Source organism: Dromiciops gliroides, chromosome 3 (assembly GCF_019393635.1).
Source record: "Dromiciops gliroides isolate mDroGli1 chromosome 3, mDroGli1.pri, whole genome shotgun sequence".
NCBI classification, from domain to species: Eukaryota; Metazoa; Chordata; class Mammalia; order Microbiotheria; family Microbiotheriidae; genus Dromiciops; species Dromiciops gliroides.
In genome coordinates, this window is record NC_057863.1 from 498,190,507 (window position 1) to 498,214,692 (window position 24,186).

At 38.9% G+C, this 24,186-nt stretch overlaps 1 protein-coding gene across 6 annotated transcripts in view; it reads right to left on the bottom strand.

Annotated features, from left to right (window-relative positions):
* Positions 1 to 3,047: 3,047 nt before the first annotated feature.
* APLP2 (amyloid beta precursor like protein 2) overlaps positions 3,048 to 24,186 on the bottom strand; it is a 102,184-nt gene continuing 81,045 nt past the window's right edge. The window contains exons 7-18 of one of the 6 annotated variants that reach the window (XM_043991931.1): positions 23,345 to 23,512; positions 19,056 to 19,186; positions 17,935 to 18,009; positions 16,386 to 16,544; positions 15,225 to 15,353; positions 12,072 to 12,171; positions 11,226 to 11,378; positions 10,257 to 10,292; positions 7,074 to 7,156; positions 6,192 to 6,266; positions 5,592 to 5,747; positions 3,048 to 4,572 (exon numbers count right to left, since the gene is read on the bottom strand). In XM_043991931.1, coding sequence (XP_043847866.1) covers positions 4,471 to 4,572; positions 5,592 to 5,747; positions 6,192 to 6,266; positions 7,074 to 7,156; positions 10,257 to 10,292; positions 11,226 to 11,378; positions 12,072 to 12,171; positions 15,225 to 15,353; positions 16,386 to 16,544; positions 17,935 to 18,009; positions 19,056 to 19,186; positions 23,345 to 23,512 — 1,367 coding nt within the window. In that variant the 3' untranslated portion in view covers positions 3,048 to 4,470. The remainder of the gene's footprint in view (positions 4,573 to 5,591; positions 5,748 to 6,191; positions 6,267 to 7,073; positions 7,157 to 10,256; positions 10,293 to 11,225; positions 11,379 to 12,071; positions 12,172 to 15,224; positions 15,354 to 16,385; positions 16,545 to 17,934; positions 18,010 to 19,055; positions 19,187 to 23,344; positions 23,513 to 24,186) is intronic. The other 5 variants (XM_043991935.1, XM_043991932.1, XM_043991933.1 and 2 more) reach the window with 5 other exon arrangements.

A 24,186-nucleotide genomic window follows, 5' to 3' on the forward strand; every position in this document is an offset into this window, starting at 1 on the left:
AGTGGATAAAGCACTGGCCCTGGATTCAGGAGTACCTGAGTTCAAATCCCACCTCAGACACTTAACACACACTTACTAGCTGTGTGACCCTGGGCAAGTCACTTAACCCCAACTGCCTCACCCCCGCCCCTCCAAAAAAAACGCCATTCTCTATATCCCAAAGGGATCATAAAAAGGGAAAAGGATCCATATGCACAAAAATATTTATAGCAGTTCTTTGTGGTGGCAAAGAATTGGAAATTATGGGAATGTCTATCAATTGGGGAATGGCTGAACACGGTGGTATATGAATGTAATGGAATACTATTGTACTGTAAGAAACGATGAGCAGGAGGAGTTGAGAGAAACCTGGAGGGTCTTGCGTGGGCTGATGACGAGTGAGATGAGCAGAACCAGAAGAACATTGTACACAGTATCATCAACATTGTGTGTTGATCTACTGTGATGGACTATATTCTTCTCACCAGTTCAATGATACAGAAGAGTTCCATGATAGAAGAGGATCTCCAAATCCAAGGAAAAAAAAAACTGTGGAGTATAGATGCTGAATGAACCATACTATTTCTTTTGTTTTGGGTGCTGTGGTTTTTCTATTTTGAGGTTTTTCGTCATTGCTCTGATTTTTCTCTTATAACATGACTAATGCAGAAATGTGGCTTTTTTTGTTTGTTGTTTTTTTTGCGGGGCCATGGGGGTTGACTTGCCCAGGGTCACACAGCAGAAATATGTTTAATGTTAATGTGTGTGTGTGTGTGTGTGTGTGTGTGTGTGTGTGTGTGTGTGTGTATATATATATATATATATATATATATATATATATATATATATATATATAAACCAAGAAAGACTTACATGAACTGATGCTGAGCAAAGGGAGCAGAACCAGAAAATTGTACAGAGTAACAGTAACACTGTGTGATGATCAACTATGACTGACCTGGTTCTTCTCTGCAATACAATGATCCAAGACAATTCCAAGACTTGTGATGGAAAAGCCTATCAGAATCCAAAGAACTGATAAGAGTCTGAATGAAGATAAAAGTATACTATTGTTACTGGATTTTTTTTCCTTTGATCTGTTTCTTCTTTCACAATATGGTTAAATGTGGAAATGGTTTACACTAATGCAGATAGATAACCTATTGCTTGCTGTCTTGGGAAGGGAGAAAAACTTGGAACTCAAAATCTTTCCAAAAAACTGAATGTTGAAAATTGTCTTTATATCTAAGTGGAGAAAAATAAAAAACTAAATAAAAACTTTCTAAATAAAGAAAAAATAAAAGTCATTCCCCAACTGTTAATAGTCAAAGGATATGAAGTAGTTTTCAGAAGAAAAAAAGTTATAGTCATAGGCAGTATTGATTAAAGCAATGCAAATTAAAACAACTCTAGGGTACCACCTCACATCTTTTTTTGTTTTGTTTTGTTTTGAGGCGCAATGGGGGTTAAGTGACTTGCCCAGGGTCACACAGCTAGTAAGTGTCAAGTGTCTGAGGCTAGATTTGAACTCAGGTACTCCTGAATTCAGAGCCAGTGCTTTATCCACTGCCTAGCTGCCCCCGGGCAATTCTTTTTTTTTTTTTAACCACCTCACATCTTAAGAAATGACAAACACTGGAGATGGTTGATGAAGTTGTGAATTACTCCAATCATTCTAAAGAATTTGGAACTATGCCCAAAGGGCTATAAAAGTGTACATACTCTTTGACCCAGCAATACCAGTACTAGGTCTATACCTCAAAGAGATCAAAGGAAAAGAACCGTTATATATAAAAATATTTAGAGCAGCTCTTTTTGTGGTGATAAATAATTGGAAATTGAGGGAATGCCCATCAATTGGGGAATAGCTGAACAAGTAGCACGTGATTGTGATGGAATACTACAGTGCCATAAGAAATGATGGAAGGAAGATTTCTGGGAAATCTGGGAAGACTTGTATGAACTAATAAGGGAAAATGAGCAACAAGCAATAAAAATAACAAGATATTGTAAAAAAACCAAAACAAAACAAAAAACCCCCCAAAACTTTGAGATACAACATCTCTGACCAAGCAATGATCAACTACCATTCTAGAAGATACATGATAAAATATGCCACTCACCTCTTGACAGACAGTAGACCCAGACTGCAGATGGAAATGTTTATTGTTTTGATGTGGCCAATGTAGTTATTTGTGTTGTAACAAGGGCTTTGTTTTTCTTTCTTTTTCAACCAGGGGTAGGAAGGAGAAAGGGCAGACATTGGTTCAATGAAAAAAAATTTTTTTATTGCCCCTGCCAAAAATAGTAAACTGCTAGGGCAGTGCCTGGAATTTCCTTTAGAAAAACACTCACATAAGAAAATATAAGCATACTAGAAAGGGTAATGGACTTGGGAGGTACTGGATTGGGAAGCCTGCATTTGAGTCTTGGTTCCTCTGTGAACAGTCATGGTGAATTATTTGGACCTCAGTTTTCTTTGGACCAGCCTATTTTTAAGACACCCCATCATCTGGAAAGCCTGTCTATGCACGGAACTTGTGGAAGGTCAAATAAACAAACACTAGCATCTTCTTTATGACTTTGAACAAGAGTTTGGGGCCCCCTAGTGGCAGAAAGCTACAGAAAAATTCACTAACTACTTAAGAGAATGCTACCAAGCCTTGTTTATTCTTTCAGGAATCATGTAGGCCTCAGAGGTCCAAGGAACTATTTCGGGATGAATATTCATGAAGCATATTTCCCAGTTTTTATTTTAAAAACCGTTTGAGAGGCAGTATTCAGCAGGGATTAATATTTATCTCTGACACTTCATAGCCATATGAAGCTATGTCACTAAAATCCTCTGTGCCTCAGGGATTTACCTAATAATTCAAAAGCTGGGTGTAAATCTTCATTACTGAAGGGAGTTAGTTCCCAATGTTGCCCGAATCCTGTGTATTCTGCATGAAAAACGTCTCCTACAGCAAGAATCTTGGCTAAGAACCTATGGGCTGAAACAATCATTTTTCATGAAAAGATAAAATTATATTCAGAGATAGAAATAAATGCCAATGAATACACAAGGATTCTTTGTGGAAGTTAAAGTGTTTATTGATGTGTTTCAACTTTGTACATTCCCCACAGACCACACTAAGGAGTTTGCAGGTTAAGTTTATCTGTGCATAGTGGGAGAGACATGGATGGGAAAGGGGAAAAGGGGGAAAACCCAAAGTCACAGGAAAATAGAAAAAATACACCACAGGTTACCAGAACCTCCAAATTTAAAAAAAGCTGTGAGCATCAACACCAACTATACAAGCATTACAAAGACATGATGGTGAATGCAACAAAAATCGTCACTGCTCTCCACGGTGTCTATAGATCCAGTTTTCTATAAAAGTTGCAGTATCCTTTTTCCAAATGAAAGCAAACATTCAAGTTGCCCCCCACCCCAATGACCGTGGGTGGGAGTGGAGTGTGGGGGATGTCCAGGGGGAATGTCATAAACAGCCTAGCCCCTTTCCCCCATGATTTTACATATTTTTCAGGTGGACACCAAATAACCTGGTGACAAGGGTAAGGGAGAGGTAGTGAGATGAAAACATGTTTAAAAAGGGCAAACGCCAATGAAGGCAAAAATTCAAAGCTTTGTTCAAAGGAGAAAAGCCAAAATAACTTGATTTGTTTGGAGGAAGGGAAAGAAAGTTATAAATCAGGCTAGGGAGGGATGGCAGAGCATTAAGCACAACTGCACAGACTTAAAGGAAAACAGACCAAAGGAGGAAAGTAGTTATGGTTACCGCCCTATCTGTGTACGTCATGCTGGCGAAAGACCTCAAAACACAACCTAAGGTTCTTCAAATGCCTTGGTGCATGCAAACACCAAGTAATCCCAGCAGTGGAAGCACCAGATCTCTAAGAAACTATTTCTTTAAAAAGTAATGTTTAAGAGATGCCATACGATGTGCTGCAGTGGTCCAGCACCACATCTCTACCTTTCATTTGATCAGTTTGCAACTCTCCACAAGTTCATTTAAAGGAATACTGCTTTTAGATATAAAAGCCAGAAGGATAAATGAGCTACAAGTTCATTTATACAATGCAGTTCGTACAAACGACCTTCATATACAGTCTATCAGAAATAAAAATCAACATCTTCCATTTATATAGAGAGCTTGTGTGAGACAATACAATAGAACTGGATTTTCAGATTAATTTAAAAAAAAAAAGAAAAAACTACAGTCATATATCTGCAATAGATCAATTTTCATTTCATTTAAGAAGATTTATATATCATATAGTTATATTATCATTTTTCACCCATTTAAAAGAATGGAAATTGCAACTCTACAGTAGTACTTATAGTCTTAATGATCCAGGAGTTCTGAATGTAAGATGAAATCCTCTTGAAGCAACAGTTGGTCAGTAGTTGATCCAAAACACTGGCCCCCTTTTGGCCCACCTTTTACCACCTCCTTTCCCACCAGGAGTGTTGCATTTTCACATCATTTAAATCTGCATCTGCTCCAGGTATTTGTAAGTTGGATTCTCATAGCCATGGTTCTGCATCTTGTTCAGGTGGCGCTCCTCAGGAGTGAGCATTGGGTCAACCTGGAAAAATGTTGAATAACAAGAGTCAAGGCTACATAGTCTAAAATAATTGGACCACCAAGAGTCTAACAGTACAAACCCACCACCAAACAGGTGTGAGTCTGAACTTCCTTTCCTCTAGGAGATGCAATACAAGCAGCTGAATTCGGGATCCCAAACCCGAGTCAATAATATCTGTAGACTAAAAACACTCAGTTACTATTTTCACTAAGAAGCAGTGGAAAGATGATCCAATTATGAATGTAGAGTTTACAGTAATTGCATCAGAGGGTCACAGAGAAGGGGGAAATTAAAGATTTCTTGGAAGAGTTAGTCTTCCATTTGGGATTTAAAGGATAAGGAGGAAATTCAGTAAGCAAGGGGAGAATATTCCAAGCATAGGGAGCAACATGAGATGGGATCAAGATGGAAAGTGGCATCAAAGTATAATGAAGAGAGCACTGGATTTGTATATAGTCTAGAAGACCTAGGATCAAATCCTGACTCAGAATAATAGTTTAAAGGGTCATACTTACTAGCTGTGTGACCCTGAGGGCAACTCACAATCTCTCTGGATTGGTTTCCATCCACATCTATAGAACTAGCAAGTTATATTTGGTCACCACTAAGGTGCCTCATGGCTCCACGTACAGGACACAGGTAAGTAAGTAGTCTTGCTTAGCCACCCATGAATGAAAGAGAAGTAACAAGAAAGATAAGGCTGGAGAAGTGAAATTGTACTTGAACTTCTACTAGTACATCTTGAGAATATGAAATGCATGATTAGAGATATTCATCAAGATAATTGGGCAGCAGAGTCATACAGGGGAAAGTAGGTTCTTAGGGATAATAAACAACTCAGTTTTGTACATGGAACTCAGCTGTGGGAGTGAGATCTAATAATTTAATGAGTAATACAACTGAAAACTTAATGTGCCCAATATCTAAAAAGTTAAGATGATAAACTTCCAGGAAGTACCTGTTCTAAGGGTCTGGAAGCCCAACATCCAACCTAGGTAACAGAATGTGTGGCTCCTTACCTCCACAATCCCATGGCTGATGGTGCCATACTGCCTTTTCCTCAGCATCACCAGGCTGATGACGATGACAGTGGCAATGGCTACTGCAATGACCAGCAGGCCAATGAGAGCACTACTGCTCAGGCTGAAGTCATCTCGTAGCGATCCTTCAGACTCCTGAAATAACAACCCACCAAGAAGGGAAAAAACCAGCAATAACCCTCAGGTTACCTTCTGTACATAATTAAAAATCTCCCTAGGAGCTAGTGCCTCACTGAGGGCACTCAAGTAATGTTTGCCCATAACAAACTATTCCATCTAGCCCTCAAATACAATGCAACACCAACACATACATATCTCATGACTAAATCAAATGAACATATATTAGACACAAATTCCAAATTTGGTACAAAATTCCAAATATGTGCCCAAGTGTAAGCCCTTACAAAGGTTTTAATCTTATCTCCCAAAGGTCTGAAAAAAATCAGGATCTAACAAAGTGCTGAAGGTACGTTAAAAGTAGGTTCCACATAAGTCTCCTTTCCAGCTCAAATGAAGGAAGGGGGAATAGAGAAGCCTCAGCAAGAAATGGCACTATGCCCTGGGACTACACATACGTACCGGCTCGTCCACAAGTCCTCCAACTCTCTCAGCATTGAAAATCATTTCTTTAACATCCAGGGTTTCGTCAATGACCTAAAACAGTCATGAAGGGATCAGTGACTGTGCAGAAGGGGAGATTTAGGATGGAACACTTGGGAGATGTTGTTTATCCTCTGTACCAATAGGAATGTGGCAGAGGAAGTCAAATATATCCCTCTGGACATCAGCCACTAGCATTGCCCATGCTCCATCCCCCAAATTAAGGGACGAGTATGTAGGCAAGACTATGCTGCAGCTGTCCGAGTGGTTTTGTAGTGCTGGCTCTTCAGTCTGTCATGAAAATTTTCCATTATCATGATACTGAATTAAGGTTATATAAAAAAAATAACCACACATTGGTATAGTACAGTATTGAGATCCACAATGCCCAGAGATTTGGCTTAAGTATCAAACTTCAATAAACATAGCCCAGAAAGTAAAGCTTTAGGGAATAGGGCCAAGAAAACAAGACAAACTTCCAGGCAGTCTGGGATCCAAAGCTAACTTTTGCCCCTCAGTCAAGTTACCAACCCTCCATTCACTTGAAAGTGGCCTCTATCTAGCATATCTCCTTCAGTTTTCTGCTATGAAATCCACCCCCGCCCCCAGTAGTTCAAAAAGTAATAGGCAATGACAAGCTCTGCTACTGCTGTAATAGAGGTTCTCTACTCCCTCTTCAAACCTAGATGTGAATTAACATAGTAAGTCTGTGAGCAGCTTCAGCCCAGACCTACTAAATCTTCTGGCACCATAAGGATAAGGCACACATGATTATTCATCTGTAAAGCATCAGAAACAATGCTACTCACTTCAATGGCACTCTCAAAATGAAAATGTAAGGAGAAAAGAAAGAAGGCTCACCACATTCTCATTCACTTTATTCTTGCTGTTAATCACTTTCTCTTCAGCACCAATCAGTCCATCTAGCTCTGCCACACCAGACCCTATGCACAAAAAGATTGCTAATGAAGGTACCAAGAATTTGCTAGTCTCATACAAACCTCATGATGTCAAAGACCACCAAAGCAATGAGTGAGCCTATGACACACAACTGCTAGGATATTGCTTTTTTCCCCTTACATTTTAGGAGATGGTCTATGAACTCTAATGAAGAGTGACACTGGTGCTTTTTGGAAGGCTGATATGGTTATGATGGAAGGAAGAAAGACAGCACTGACCCAGAAAGATGGAAACTCATGTTCTGAGAGACTGCCAGGGTATAATGAATGACTAGTCTATGTGACACAATCTTTCATCATGCTGATCACCTTCTATCATCCCCTCACTGCTCCTGCGGTGGCATGCAGATGCCCTTCAGAATAACCAGTAATGAGATTCAATCAGTGATGAATCAAGCCACTGACCCAGAGATGGGAATATTTCTAACATAAAGGTGATGCTGAGGATATCCTTTCAAGCATGGAATATCATGATCCAACATCACACATTTATGGTGCTATGACACACTAAGTATCATAGTGTGAACAAACCCAAAAACAAAACCCAGGAAGAGAGCAAATTCTCGATTATTTTTAGGTTTATAGTACAGAGGCTGATTGCAATGAGGGAAGGAAAAGGAGCAAAGAAGGGGAAAGGGAGAAGATGATGGGGGAAACATGGGAAGGGAAGAAGAGAGGGGGAAGAAAAGGAGATGACAGTACAAAGGAAAGAAAGGAAAATAAGAGTTCTAAACCAATGGGCCTGCCAGTGTAATTGTATATACAAAGAAGTTCAAACTCAAATAGTGCATGTGGAAAGGTATAGTCCTTCCTAGAGAAGGAGACAATGCAGCTTTAAGTCAGGGAAGCAAAGCTTTTCAGCTCACAAACTAAAACAGTACTTAACATTCAGCAATTAATAACAGAGCTACCAGAGTTGCTGAGTTTGCAGCTTTGCTAAATGCATGACACATTAACTCATTATACTGAAGCCAAAGCAGGCACAATTTTTCTCAAGCCTCCCTTTTAAGGAAGAACTGCAGACTTGGCTATTGGTTAAGTTAAATAAGGACAGGTTTTATTGTCTCAAAAATGCCAAGGATACAGCAATGCTATGTTCCAACTATTTGAGAAAGAAGAACCTGGAAATTTATTGCCTCAATCAGGATGTTCACTCTTAATGAATTCTAATTTTAAAAGCTCCCATTTTATGAAGCTAGAGCCTTAGAAAAATAAATGGCAGCATTAAGTTAAATGAGATTAAAAAAATCCCAACCAGCAATTGAGACTGGCTTAATTATTTTTGTGCTGCAACTTGGTTGTTTCTTTAAAATAGCAGCAATTCATTTTAATTTTATGGCCTAAAGAGTCAAACAAGTAATTTCTAGGGAGCAAGAGGTAGATAATACCTTAGAAGAAGTCAACAGGGCAGCTAGGTGGCACAGTGGATAAAGCACTGGCCTTGGATTCAGGAAGACCAGAGTTCAAATTTGGCCTCAGATACTTGACACCAGCTGTGTGATCCTGGGCAAGTCACTTAACCCTCACAGCCCCGCACCAAAAAAAAAAAAAAAAAAAGTTAACAATTTAGCTAAAGAGATAATGCAGGAAATGGCAAATTAATTTCTTTGCACTGAGGAAGTGCAAACTAGAGGACCATAGTGACTAGAATGTCTCAAAAAATTCTGGAGACAACTTAACTTTACTAACAGTCCAAATGACACATAGTTGCAGACAAATCCCCAAGAAACAGACACTAAAAATCTTAGTGTTCTACTCAGACCACTCAATTAAATTAGGACACTGATCTTTAATAGGAAATTCACATTAAGGTGGATGAGGATGAACCCACATGAATGTACTATCCAGACACACCTAAATGTGCTCTACCATACTTTACATACTTTATACTATACATACTTTGTCTTCTAACCACCACAGAATACTCATGTGATGCTCTTGGCCATATCCCGTTTGTTTACATAAGGATGCCAATCAAGAGAACATTAGTGAACTCTCCAGAGACAACTGATGTCACCAATGGAATTACAGAAGGAGCTTGGTGCTACCAAAGGATGTGAAAAGAAACACAAAGGATCCTACACTCAACCAACTTGTAAACAAGGTGTTGTTCCAAGCATTGAGAAGGAGCATGGTACAGTGGAAAGAGAGCCTGACACAGGAGTCCAGAGAACTGAAATTTTGCAGGAAATGGCAAATTAATTTCTTTGCACTGAGGAAGTACACTTAATAGTTGCATGACTTAACAAGTTCCCATTTCTCATAATTAGTTTCTTCAACAGTAAAAAAAAGGCTACCACACTTTACCTAAAAGTGCTCTGTAAACCAAGAAGGGGCACATAAATGTAGAATGTTTTCAGAGGGATGATGACACAAGACTGTCCTGGTGTGGGCAAATCTTGTTATGGAAACCTTCTCTGTGGGCGCAAATTGGTAACCAAACCATAATTTATAATCTTTGAGTTACCTGTGACAGAATTTAAGAGACTTGTTCCTGGTCACATAGATATTTTTTGTTAAAGGCAGGACTTGGACCCAGGTCTTCCTGACTCCAAGCCAAGTCACAGAGAGCTTCCACCCATTACAACCATGCTGCTTGTCAAAGGTGCTTAATGCTGGAAGTCATTAAATTTCAGATTATTTCCCAATTAAGCCATTTCTTCCATTACAATTTCTAATGATTTAAGGAATACTACAAGCCAGAAAGAAAAGCCTTGTGAAGATGAAGGACTTCTAAAAAGGAGGCTAACAGATGATAAAGATTCTGAATTATTTCTGAATAAGAGATCAGTGGCTAAGATTAATATTTCTTGCTGACAAAAACATCCCTCATAATTCAAAACTAAGTCCAGAGACACACATAAGTCCATCAGCTACTATATCAGATATACTATAAGAAGGCTACACCAATTCCTGGACACTATGAAGTGGGAACCCCTTTGGCTGCCCTCAGTGCCACAACTGAAAAATGAGGTGGGGAAAACAAAAATCAGGTGATGGTATGAAACATAAAATGAAACTACCAACACACTGAGGAAGTGGAAAGTGATGGAAGGTTTATAGGGAGCAGCTTTTACAAACCAACCTTTTTTCATTGGGTGGTACAAATCCGGCTGGGTGTCTAGCAGAAGGGAAAACAACAAACACAAAATAGCAAAAAAGAGGAGATTAAGAAAAAGAAAATGGCTCTCTTCAAGATTCTTGTTTTAGAGTTTTGGCTACTTTTATTTAAGAAAAAGGGGCTTCATCTTAAAAAAAAAAAAAAAACAAGACAAAACCTCCATTTTCCCCTAAAATTAATTCCGGAAACCTCCTAATATTAAGATCCAAATATTTATTAGAGAATATTCTCATGGATAAAAAGGGAGAGTCTGGTATTTCTTGGGTCCTTGACAGTGACTACAGGATAACGTGCCCCTCAAAGATGAAACTCAGCCTGCAGGGTAGAATTCCTTAGGGGGAGGGGGGAGTCTAAATTAGAATTATCTGTGATATGCTGACAAAGTAATATTGTCACTTTTAGGTACCCAGTTAGATGTACAACCAAAATGATGTGCCCTCAAAATATCAAAGACCTGTGGCCAACTAGAAGGGTATATATTTTGGGTGGGTTATGGGGGTATATGGTGGGGGAGACAGCGTCAAGAATAAAGCAGTGAAACAGGGCACCTTTAAATGTTGTTTAATCAAATATCTTTGTACCCCAAGGAAATCAGGACAAAGGGAATACCTATTGACCTGGAGGCAAAGCCCATTCCCAGCAGCTCTTTCTACACATCCCATCATCTCCCTTCTTTCTGCTAACAGAAAGAAGGATTTAATGCAATGACTGCGACATGTGACCACGTGCCCATAAGTAACCTGCTGACAATACTTCTCAGTGGGCATTAGGCCTAGGAGCTTGTTTGCTTTCAGTGCACATTCAAAGCTTTTCAAGTCCTTTGTGGAGACACACAATTCTCTCTGCTTCCCATCAAACTCATCCCATTGTTCCAAGTAAGTGAACTAAGTGTCCTCGCTCTCCAAGGGGGCTCACACTTTCAGCCATACATACCTTCATTCTCAGGTAAGGATGGGAAAGGATGGAATGAGTGGAAAGGTGGAACCTCATCACTTTCTTCAGAGCTAACTCGGACATCTACTGGAGACTCTGAGATGGATGAGGTAAATTGATCCATATCGGCACGCTGTTCCTGAAGAAGTTCATCTAAAAATAGGCCAAGAGCAAAACAAAATAAAAATTCTCTTCATAAGCGACTAGTTTTCAAAGATTTTCAAAAAGGCAACTGTAAGGTACAAATGAATATGATTTTAGAGGGATAGATGTTCTTGGTTTAGTAGAGGGTAAGGGAATGGGGAAAAACCAACCAAGAAATAACAGTTGTGAAGAAAAAAAATGTTAACAGGCTACTTCCTGAACTCTCCTTATTTCACATCCTAGATTTTCACCTTGTACTCAAATGATTACAATGTCAGTGAAACAGAAGGCATTTGTGGATCAGTCATTACAGCAATTCCTATCCCATTTTCCTAAGCTTGGAATGTAGATCCTAGAAAGAAAACATTATTTTTTAATCTTCAAAGGTTTTTGTTTTTTTTGTTTTTAGGGGGGCGAGGCAATTGGGGTTAAGTGACTTGCCCAGGGTCACACAGCTAGTAAGTGTCAAGTGTCTGAGGTTGGATTTGAACTCAGGTCCTCCTGACTCCAGGGCCAGTGCTCTATCCACTGCACCACCTAGCTGCCCCATCTTTAAAGTTTAAAGTACTGGTATAACAGTTTTCAGTTTCATCACCTTCAGTTGTTCCCATCCTCTCTAGCTTCTTCCCACCACAGTTAAAACTAATCCTAGACAGGAAAAAAACAAAAACAAAACCAAAAACACCATTAGTTGCTACCTACCAATTTCTTCCTGGATTTCCTGGGCCACATAAGGTACTTTGTATAATAGAGACAGGCTCTGATTTCTTCTCTCTTCAATCACATGGAGATGTGTCATTACCTAACCGGGTACAAACATAGTTTAGCTGGTAGCTTTCATTTTTCAATACCAAGCCCAAAATTCTGTCTCCCTGGAAGACAGAAGACACAAATATTTCCAGATTCTCCAAAATCTCAAGCTGACTCTCAGGACATACCAATAACCCCTCACCACTAATCACTAGATTAACACCTTAACAGTAAAATATAAAATCCATGTGCAGAAGAGATTAGGAACTTAACCAAATTATTATTAGATATAAACTTCATTCTTAATTCTGGCTATTGCTTTTAATTTTAAACCTAACATATGAACTAAATAATTCACATGGTTGGGGAAAAAGGTGAGTGTAGCCAACTCTTCACCTAAAATACACTGATCTTCAATTGTAATTATATGGGGTCAAAATATCCAAATCATGGATTATCCCAACTCCTTTACTCCCTTACTTTTCTCTGCCTAGAACTGGGTGTTAATGTTTATCATCACCAGGGTCTAACAAAAGAGACAAAGGTGAACACAAAACTATTTTATAATATCTGATACAAAATACTAGATCTGATCAAGTCAAAGGGGAAAAGGATGAAACTCTTGCTAAAAGTAGATTTTCTGATTGTCATCCCAAAGCCCAACTCTCTCTTCCAAATGAAAAGTATTCAAGTATTAAAATCTATAAAAAGGTAACATATTACAAAACCACTGACAGCTAGTTACACTACTAATTTGGGGGGATCAAGTACAAAGATGCTTAAACATCCACCTTGATAACATGAGAAAGCCATTTTAACATTTTAAGTCAGCACAGAAAACTACGAAAACAACCACCACCACCACCACCAAAAGAAAGCACTGTATTTCAGAAGCCACAGCTCCTACCTAGGGAGCCTATGAGTTGATTGAATGTGTATTAACAAATTTTTCCCTACAGGGGGTGCTCCAGGTCAAGAATCCCAAATGTCTGAACTGGAAAATTAAGTTAAATGGAACTGCTTTTATAGATTAAAGTGTCTCTGACCTTTGAAAGTAAGGATGAAAGCAATTTAATTTTAGATTTGCTGCTCTGTCAATCAAATTAATTGACGGAAAAGAAAAATGGTGAGGAGAAATAATGCAAACTGAAATGGAACTTAAACACCCCATCTTGCCAGACGTTTGTTGATGCTGTTACTTTCCCAAATCAATCAGAGGGCTATTACAGAGAACACATCAGCAAGAACAGTGCAAGAGACAAAAGCTAACAATTGAGTTTCTTCCCACATCAACCTGGCAGTAGGTTACAAGGCTATGAAGGCCAAGTCTATTACCTCCAGGATCCTACAGAGATCAAAATGAATGACCATGGAATGACAACATGGAGGTTATAAACCAGGAATGACAGAGTGTTTAATGCACTTGGGGCCCATCAAGGATCTGTGAGGTCACGAGAAATGAAGGCTCGCTGAGCATATGACTGCTCCTCTGACAAGCTATTCACGCACTTGGGAGGAGACTCCTTCCTCCACAGTGCTTGGTAATACAATTCTATACTGCAGTCTGGTGACTCATCTTAGAAAAATTAATTTTAAATTTAACACACGGAGGCAGCATGGCATTGCTAATAGAAAATGGGCCTCAGAGTCAGGAACACCCTGGGTTCTATTCTAGAGCACCGTGATCACATGAAAATCCACATCCATCAAAATTTAAAATAAAATTTAAAATACTGATAGAAATAATACGGCCCAACAACGAACAGCCTGTCCTTACCAAGAATAGAGCAAGGATCCAGTACAATTCTCCTTGAATACCTTCCTCAGCCTGTGTAACTTCACAATTCTAACTACCAGCATAGAGCCAGAGTCAAAATATTGTTCTATTCATTTAAAATCTATCTAATAGCAAAAGATCTACAAAGAAGATGTCTATCCATTTACTTGGTAAATATGCTTGCCAGTACCTTCAAAATGCTAAGAGTAAAGAAAGGGTGAGTTCTGCTTTGGACAGACCTGCTATCAAAGGAAGATATGAACAAAAAGGGCAATTGTGATCTATGCTAAGTAGTGAAGTACCAGGGAGGTCACAAATCATTTAAGTATTTAAATAATATTTTCTATAAATAGTAAATTTAAGAAAATAGACACAGGTCTGACACAATTATAGCTAGCCTATGAAATGAATATATTTCTTGCCTAGTCCCACGGTCCCCCCTTCTTCTCCAGGTACCTAGTATTATTAAATCACTGAATGAACAGTTTTTTAAATGGTCAATATCAGCTAAAAATAATTATTTCAGAGTTTTGTACTTCATAAAATTAATTCTAGCTTGTCCTCAGCTGATTGTTTAGTCCTGTTGAATGACTTCCTCTCCTTTTTAAAGAAGGTACCTGGTTCTTGGAAATTGAAATGTACTCATTTTCCTATGTGCATTTTATGTTTGTTAGCTACACGAAAAATTAACCGAGGAAAAGTGATTTAGCTGCAGGGCCTGTCCTCCATTAAAATACTTCAGCAAGCACTGACCAGGATGGATTACTAGATGGTACAGATGTCACTGAATTTCCAAGTTTAGAAGTTTATTGACATAATGTAGTTTATGTCCCCAGATGTAAGTGAACAAACTATAAGATGATTGGCAATCCAGGCAATATCTAAAATCAGCAGAAGCTAACCATGCTGAAAATCTTTCGAATCAACTTGGGAAAATGTTTCTTTCAGACAAAATCACACATACCTAAACCTTTCATCATCATGGGTGGTTAGTATACAAAAACTAAAAGCCATTCCATTCTAACATTCTAAGCAATACATATATCAAATCTCATTATCCAAGGATTAACATGTCAAAACTACTGTGCTAAACAGGGATCTCAAATGACTTTCACTAAAAATCAGTCTCAGCTCAACATTTGTCTTAATATATTTTTTAAAATTTGTATTTCATTTCTATGGAATAAAATAAGCATTTCCATATCATAGCATAATAAAAAAAGATGATTGCATATGAAACTGCAAATCAATTATGTACAACTTCCTATTCCATATAAATATACAATAGTTATACAATATTATTAATAACAGTATTGTGTCTATTATACCTGCGATTTCATCTGGGCAGCCTTTTCTGGATCAACTGCCAATACATGCTGGTAATGGCGGATGGTATGCAGACGATCCTTGTTCTCAGCACGAACGTAACGCCTTAAGGCCTGGAGGATTCGATGGGGCTGCAAGGGGGAAGGATGCAAAAATCCAGTGATTAAAGTACCAGAAATAGAAAATAACAAAAAGACTAAGTGTTGTGTTTCAACTTCTATATGTTTTACTCTGATGCCATAAGAATTTTAGTTTTTTATTCACTGACAGTAAAAGTTCAATCCAGCTTTTTATTGGGAACATAACCAATTCTTCTCCTTAATTAGTCCAACTTGTGCTTTCAGCCCATCACTTTTTTTTTTTTTTTGTGGGGCAATGGGGTTAAGTGACTTCCCCAGGGTCACACAGCTAGTAAGTGTCAAGTGTCTGAGGCCGGATTTGAACTCAGGTACTCCTGAATCCAGGGCCGGTGCTTTTATCCACTGCGCCACCTAGCCGCCCCAACCCATCACTTTTAGTCTACTTTTCTTGCCCTTTGACTGCTCCCCCACTTATACCAGTCAGTCCTTTATTCAACTCTTGATCTTTTAAATAGAAGTATAAAAGTTAAGAAATAATGGTCACAATTCTCATGATTTAAGAGCACAGACATGTCCAAAAGGTAACGAGGGTAGAATAATGGAATGGAAGAAATTTGAGACCATGGAAGTGAATACCTCTCACTTTAAGTCAGACACTAGCCTTTCATAGTTAACTTAAAGGCCAAATACTTATCATCTTTGCCCCATTTGTCTTATGTGGAATGGTAGGGGAAGACATTAGGACACTAAATGTTTGATTCAACTAAGAAAGGCTATTCTATCATTCTTCTCCTTATGCCTCAATCTGAACAAAAGCTACCAAGAGGACACTTTTAATGATGCACTGTATCACAACTTAGTTTGACCTGTTTCTCCATACTGACCAAAATCACAGGCACAAATTGGTCTCCAAAGAAGGTAATGTCTTTAGCACTGGCCCTGGATTCAGGAGGATCTGAGTTCAAATCTAACCTCAGACACTTGACACTTACTAGCTGTGTGACCCTGGGCAAGTCACTTAACCCCCATTGCCCCATCAAAAAAAAAGAAGAAGAAGAAGAATTAACTCTGAACACATCTCACCCTTGGCGGGTCAGACTGCAAGGCAGCCAGGTAATTCTCCAGAGCCATTCGACGACGATCATTCAGCATGGCCTCCACCCGAGCCAAGTGAGTCTCCACCAGCTGCTGCTTCTCACTGGCTGCTTCCTTCTCTAGAGATTTAACCGTTGCCTGGAAGTGCTAAATCAAGAAAAGCAGAAAAAAGTCACAATTTACTAGAAACCAAAAGGTTGCATTCAAGTTAGGGGAAGATATATGGAAGTACACAATAGACACCTGAACTCCCAAACTAAGTAAGAGGTATGAGATTCTTTGACTTGAGTGCCTATGTGAAGGTTGATGCTAATTCTAGAACATTTAGGGGAAAGAAAAAGCTTAGTTTTTTCATTGTATATTTTGCCTGCTTAAAACAAATAGTATAAATCATTTACCAATAAGGATAAAGAGTAATGCTGAATCATCCCTATTCAGTTGTAGGATTATTGGCAAGAATCTATAGCTGGGGGGCAGCTAGGCAGCACAGTGGATAGAGCCCTGGATTCAGGAGGACCTGAGTTCAAATCCAGCCTCAGACACTTTGATGCTCACTAGCTGTGTGGCCCTGGGCAAGTCACTTAACTCTCATTGCCCTGCCAAAAAAAAAAAAAAAAAGAACCTATAGCTGGCCAGGTTTAGGATGCAGTACGAGGTACTAAATAATTTCTCTAATGAAAATTGATTGGTGTACACAAGAAGTAAAATCTCTGACTTGGCACTCATAAGTATCATGCTTTAAATGACTGACCCAGATTCATACACTAGAAGTGAAGACATAGTTGAATTGCTAAACATCTACAATAAAGTTCTTAAGTAATAAAATAATTCTGCTTAAGATGTCAGTCAATTAAGACAATTATTTCAATCAACCCATATGAAATCCTAAATAAATATAGTGTAGAAAATAACTTCCCCTTTAGTTATTCTTTTGGTCTCAAAGAGAGAGAACACACTGTACTACCAGCACTATAATGCCACATTCTTAGAAAGCTAGACATCAAGGTTAATCAAAAATCATTATTTTCTGTCTTTCCAATAGATATGCAAAAAATAAGACTCAGTTCTGTTAGGAAAAGCTATACTCTAAGACATCTTCCAGAAAAGCAAAACAATGGAAGAAGCCCAAAGACGTATCATCTTAGCCAGAAGATGGTCTGATGGAGAGTTTAGGTTCTTCCCGCCTGAGGTGAACTAGCCATGGGTCACCAAAGAGATGAAAACATAAAATTATACTAAGCACATTAAATTTCTTTCTAATATAAGTTCTCCAACTAAGAGGTATCAGAATTCATCATTCCCCATGGGTTTGGCTATGAACATATTCTCAAGCAAAAGAACAACAAGTTGGGGGCGGCTAGGTGGTGCAGTGGATAAAGCACTGGCCCTGGATTCAGGAGGACCTGAGTTCAAATCCGGCCTCAGACACTTGACACTTACTAGCTGTGTGACCCTGGGGAAGTCACTTAACCCCATTGCCCCACAAAAAAAAAAAAAAAACCAACAAGTTAATTCTAAGAAAGATAGTATCTCATACCTGAATCAGGGTCTGTCTTTCTGCCTTGGGAAGGTTCTTAGCTTGATGCTCAGCTTCTTCCCATTCTTTCTTTACCTACAAGATAGAGAATCAGGGTATGACTTCTGCTTTCTCTCCCCTTCCCCTACTGAGTATTTTTTTTGGGGGGGGGCTTAGCACATGGAGAATTCCATGAGGATGATGAAACACCAATGGGCAAAGGCTCCCACCATATTTTCTACTGGTTATAATTTCCCAACAGTAAAATGAAGCTGTTGGACTAGATTATCTCTAAAACTCTTTCCAAAGTTAACACTGTATGGGCATAATTTTATTAGGACTGATCCAGAAAAGTGTTCATTTAAAAAAATACATCGATATAATTTTATTTCTGTAAAGAAAGCAATACAATATTGTTTCCTCACAGGCTTGAGGCTCTTGACACATATATTCAAATTCTTAGAAAAGAGTTCATTTTTAGAGTATTTCTGTATATTCACAATCTAACCCACACTAGTTTCCCTCATCAAAGTCCTGTAAACTCAGTTGACCATTTTCATATTGAACTACCCACATTGCTTTCTGAATCTGAAAAATGTTGGAGTAAAAGTTACACAAAGGCTGGTGTCCAACTTCAAAAGTTCTAGCTTTATTGGCCTTCTTAAATTCTGTGCCTTTATCTCCTAAAAATACTTTGAGGGATGACTTTCTTCTACGGAAAAAACTACACTCAAGTAAACTGTGTCAGATGATCAATCAATAAGATCATCAGTGAGGTTTAAAAAAAATTTTTTATTTATAGTTCTGAGTTCATCAATGATGGTTTACTGTGCTTGTAGAAACAAAAAGGTGTTACCTATTGAAAAGTATAATCCTAAGTTGTTTTTTAAAAAACTTTTTCCAATGGTGATAAGGCAAGGTATTTGGAATATGATAAAGGCAATGGAAACCAAAAATTCTGTTTATGGTACTGAGGCCTCTGGGTCTCAGTTTCCTCTTTTTTAAAAATGCAAAGGTGGAGGGGACAGGGGAGTTCAGCTGGCCTCTAAGGATAAGTGTACCAGGTTTTATTTTTGATTATGGAAACTCTTATTAGCAGAGTATCAAATTGGTGTGATGATAGTGTCAGAGTTTTTGCTTACTCTTTCCATGCGATTACGATGACGAATTTCTAGCTGTTCTTTAGCTTTCTGGAATCGAGCATGCTCATTGTCATCTGCGGAGGTCTCAAAATACACATCAACGTCATTGGTTGGCAGAGGAGTTGGAGGAACTGAAACAAAATTAGAAGGAAGGTTCTAGAATCAAGAACTAGTGTTAAAACTGTCCGCTCTTCTGCTATTGGGAGAAATAGAAGCTTAGGACCTGCAAAATTGACTTAAGTTGTCTTAAGTTATGCTAAGGAGTACAGAGTTTCTGTTGTCTGCCAAGACTTCACTTTATTGTATTGCAAGCAGCAATCCTCTACACGGAAATGTTAATCAACTATGTCAGTTCAAGTGAGTAAAGAAATTTAGTGGTATATCAAGCATCTAGATTATCTTCAGCAACAGCAAGGCTCCAGCTCATGAGTGTGGGAGAAAGGATTTATTACTCTATTGTTTTCCAGAGTTTCTTATAATCAACTGTAAACCACTATTTCAAAACCCTCTCTTCTCCACCACTAGTACAATCTGAACCAAGATGGATCTAGAGGGTAAAGCTGTAAACTTATGAAAACCAATTTGGCCAAATGAACATCAATTTGATTTTAAATGATTCAAGACAATGTTCTGGCTTTGTTTCTCCTTCTGTTCTTCACCTTCACATATCATTTTCTCAATTCATCACCTCCTTTATAGGACACACAAGGTAAAAACAAGACTTAAATGTACAGAGGCCAAACTGTGCTTTTGGTTTAAAGGTTCTGTGAGGACAGAAGCCAAAGCAACTAACTAAAAAGTAAGTTTTGTATGTTGTTGAGAGGCACCCATGTTATACCAAGTGCTTAACAGGAACGTGGAAAACTAAATTGTTATATCGTACAAAGACAGGAACCATTGGCTGAGTTAGATGAACTGATTAGTGTTCCCTGGCCATCAAGTAGGAAACAAAATATATTTTAAAATGAAAACATTCTTCACTACATAAACTGTTATCAGCCCCAAGATAGTAGATATCTTGCACACCTGATTCTGACACTAAGAAAAAGAATCAATGAAATAAATGCATTTGTGCAACCGCTCAAGACACATCATTTATAGAAACTCTTGTCAAACCCTTTTCTTAGGAGATTTCACAGGTTAGGCAGAATAGTTCTTGATTCGCCAGCATAGTTTTAAAAAAGACTGCGTAATGCACATAAACCTAAACAGAAGACAAATGCCAAAACCCTATATAATGATGTATTCACAAAACCCCTGCAACTATTTACTATATCAGGCCATTATAGGATTAAAGCAATTGAGTGATTAGCACTTATTTCAAACTCACACAAATTCAGACTACTGCAAAAGGTTTGGTTTGTGGATTTTGTTTTGTTTTTTTTAAATCTTGTCAGGCCAAACCTTTTTAATTTTTCTTTTCTTTTTTTTTTTTTAGTGAGGCAATTGGGGTTAAGTGACTTGCCCAAGGTCACACAGCTAGTAAGTGTTAAGTGTCTGAGGCCAGATTTGAACTCAGGTACTCCTGAATCCAGGGCCGGTGCTCTATCCACTGAGCCACCTAGCTGCCCCTAGGCCAAACCTTTTTAAATAATCTTTTTTACTTTCACTATAATCTTATATTGAAGATTATCTGATTCAAATGCTAAAAAACACTCATAAACTTTCAGATAAGAATAAGCAATCTGGAACATTATTCTTCTAAGAACAAGTACTATAGAACAGAATATGGCATCACACAATACATATCAATTTAACTGGAAATATGATGTACAAAATCTTTCTATTCTTCTTACTGAAGTCTAAATCAGGAATCTAAGCATAAAGCTGAAAAATTTATGTTTAATAGATGAAAGTACTGGAAGGTACCTCACAGAGGCATTCTAGTCCAAACCTTCATTTTACAGATGAGGAAACTTGAGGGAACCTGGGGAGTTTAAGTGACTCCCCACCAAAGTACCACTTATTTAGTTCAGTAACAGTAAAGAAACACGTAGGCTGTTGCTGGCACCAACTATTCCCTAGTTTGGTTGCAAAGGCTTACAGCTGGTATCAGGGGAGAAAGGAGACCCAAATTTGGTTTATAAATCTGACTTGGATTACTTATGTAACACTTAACAAGTAACAATTCTGAGCCTCATTTTCCTAAGCTGAAAAACGGAGATAACACTAGCACTAAAGACTTAAAGGATAATATTCATATGATGTTTTATAGTCTATAAAGCATTTTCCTCACAATTGTGTAAAGATTCAAAGGTGACTTGGCCATGTTCACACAGATGGCCAAAAGGGTTTAAACCCAGAAGAACCCTTCTCTTGGTCCCAAGTGCAATGCTCACCTACCAGAATGCCTTTCCCTCTCCATAAAAGCACTATGTGATCATCAAGTACTGTTGGGTTACTGTTAATTCTACTTCTGTCCCATCCAGAGATGATCTGTTGAAAATATCTCTTTTCCATCTAGAAGTTACATGCACACAATCACACCCACTCACAGACATCCCTATGGGAATAGTAATTTTATGGACTGAATAACTGTCATAGTCTTGAACAAATGAACCCAATGTTACCTTATTGTTCCACATGGGTGTCCTGGACAGGCATCACTATGTCGATTTTCCAAAAGATATATTTTAGTGGGTTCTCCCTACCTTAAATTGCTTGACAGTCTAAACAGATACTAAAGGCAGGTTTTTGTACATTTGCATAATCAATGTTTACAAAATAACTGGTCATTTTTAAAAGACAAGGGGGGGCAGCTAGGTGGTGCAGTGGCTAGAGCACCAGCCCTGGAGTCAGGAGTACCTGAGTTCAAATCCGGCTTCAGACACCTAACACTTACTAGCTGTGTGACCCTGGGCAAGTCACTTAACCCCAATTGCCTCACCCCCCCCCAAAAAAAAAGACATGGGGGGAGGGGGAGCAGCTAGGTGGTACAGTGCATAGAGTACCAGCCCTGGATTCAGGAGGACCTGATTTCAAATCTGGCCTCAGACATTTGACACTTACTAGCTGTGTGACCCTGGGCAAGTCACTTAACCCCAACTGCCTCGCAAAAGGGAAATAGCATTAGTGATATAAATGGATTGTACTACATCTCCTGAATCTTGCATCTCTATGTCTAAGCCTGAGCCTACTTCTGGACTGGTTTACACTGCAGTATAGTCGCCATGTCAAATCCAAGTCTCAGCAAGAATTAACAACATAAAATTCCTCAAAGCTACCAGGTCTATTCCATACTTGCCAACTATTGTTCCAACTAAAAAAATAAATCACATCTGGGGGCAGCTAGGTGGCACAGTGGATACAGGATAGGCCCCGGATTCAGGAGGACCTAAGTTCAAATCCAGCCTCAGACCCTTGGCACTTACTAGCTGTGTGACCCTGGGCAAGTCATTTAACCCTTATTGAACTGTGCCAAAAATAAATAAATAAATAAAGCTACCAGGGGGGAAAAAAACCCAAAAAACTACCAAGAGAATGAGGTAGAAGAATGTTACATTTGATTAAAAGCTAACAGAAGCTAGAATTAAATTCTTGAGAGCAAATTCCAAGATCAAGTAGCAGCTAGTCATTATAATGAATTCCAGAGTGCAGATCAGAATGGCCCTGAATATGTTCTGAGTATTAACAAAAATTAGAAAAGGGGAACTCTAATAAAAGGACACGTGACTTAGACACCCATGGGAAAGGAAGGCCGTCTTCTTTCCTCTGCCTAGAAAAGGCCCAGCTCATCATCCTAAATACCGTCAAGCTGTCATTACATGAACTTCTTAGCTGTACAGGGGATTCTTTCTATTGTATATGCCAAGAACCACAGGAACCTAGTAACATCAACATCTAAAACAGAAACATGAACAGTGATGCCTCAAACACTGGCATATCCTGGTTTCATGGTTTTCCAAGCTAGTAATCTGTTTCCAGGCACATTCCAACAAACAAGGGAACCAACACAACCCAGTGCTCGGTCTGCAAACCAAATGCTAAAAACCAATCTCCAAAAGGCTAGAGCCAAACCAGGGAATATGCCATATACCGTCACCACCACCAGTGAACAAAATAAGAATGGACACATAGAGAAACTGGTTCTTGAAACTGTCAAAAGGAAAGTGAAGCCTAAAATCTAGGAAGCACAGAGATGAAGAAAACAAAAACAAAAGACAACTGCACACATCAGAGTCAGCCGGGCACGCTACACAGATGTGATCACAGGGACTGGCCAGAGAAGAGACAAAACGCTGGACAGGACAGTGGCTTGCTGCATAGAGCCAGCTTGAGGCAGGACTTACTCATCGTTTTACACACAGCCATACAATAGTCCTCAGACTCAAAATTGTTCCTGTTGCCTCCGCAGCCGCCATATATAAAGCGCACGCATTTTCCCTTGGAGAGGTCGAAGTACCAGCGGGGCATCACGGCCCGGCAGGGCCCTGTCATCGCTTCCTGGGAGCAGACAGCTGTGTGGAGATGGGTTAGAATGTCAGCAGGGAAGAGGAAGCAGCTTCAAATGCTTTTAACATGCTACAGACCAGCAGCCCTTAGGTAAGGTTAATGTTGTATGATTACGCAACGTCCAGGGAGTACCCAAACTGGAGAAACAGTGGCAATACCTGACTGTTCACAACCTCAAAGGGTTCCTAATTTAATAAGGTAAGCAACCAGCAAGGAATTGCAAGTTCAAAAGTCATTTGGACTGTCTGATGCCTATGACAACATCATGAATAGACAGCTAGCTGAATATTCAATGTACAGCTGGAGGCCTGGAGTCTTCTGCAACTCTACGTCAAAAGAATAGACACGTGACCATTTCCCAGTTATTCTCCAAGTATACCTGTCTTTATTTTTCAGCTCTCCAGCAGACCCTAACACACGACCTTCTCCAGTTGCAGGAAATCACTTTATCTTCAGTATGCTATTAAACCTGTCAGATCATTTTTACCTGAGATTTAAAAATTCTGTCCTGATTCTGTAATGTGTGTGTAGGTAAACTAATTTTGTAATCACCATTTCCAACTATGAAAATGTTGCTATGGACACTGACAGCAATCTACATGTTGGAAAAAACAGGGGAAAGGGACCTTATTACATGTATACATAGACATAATACAGGTAGATATAAACAGATATCTCT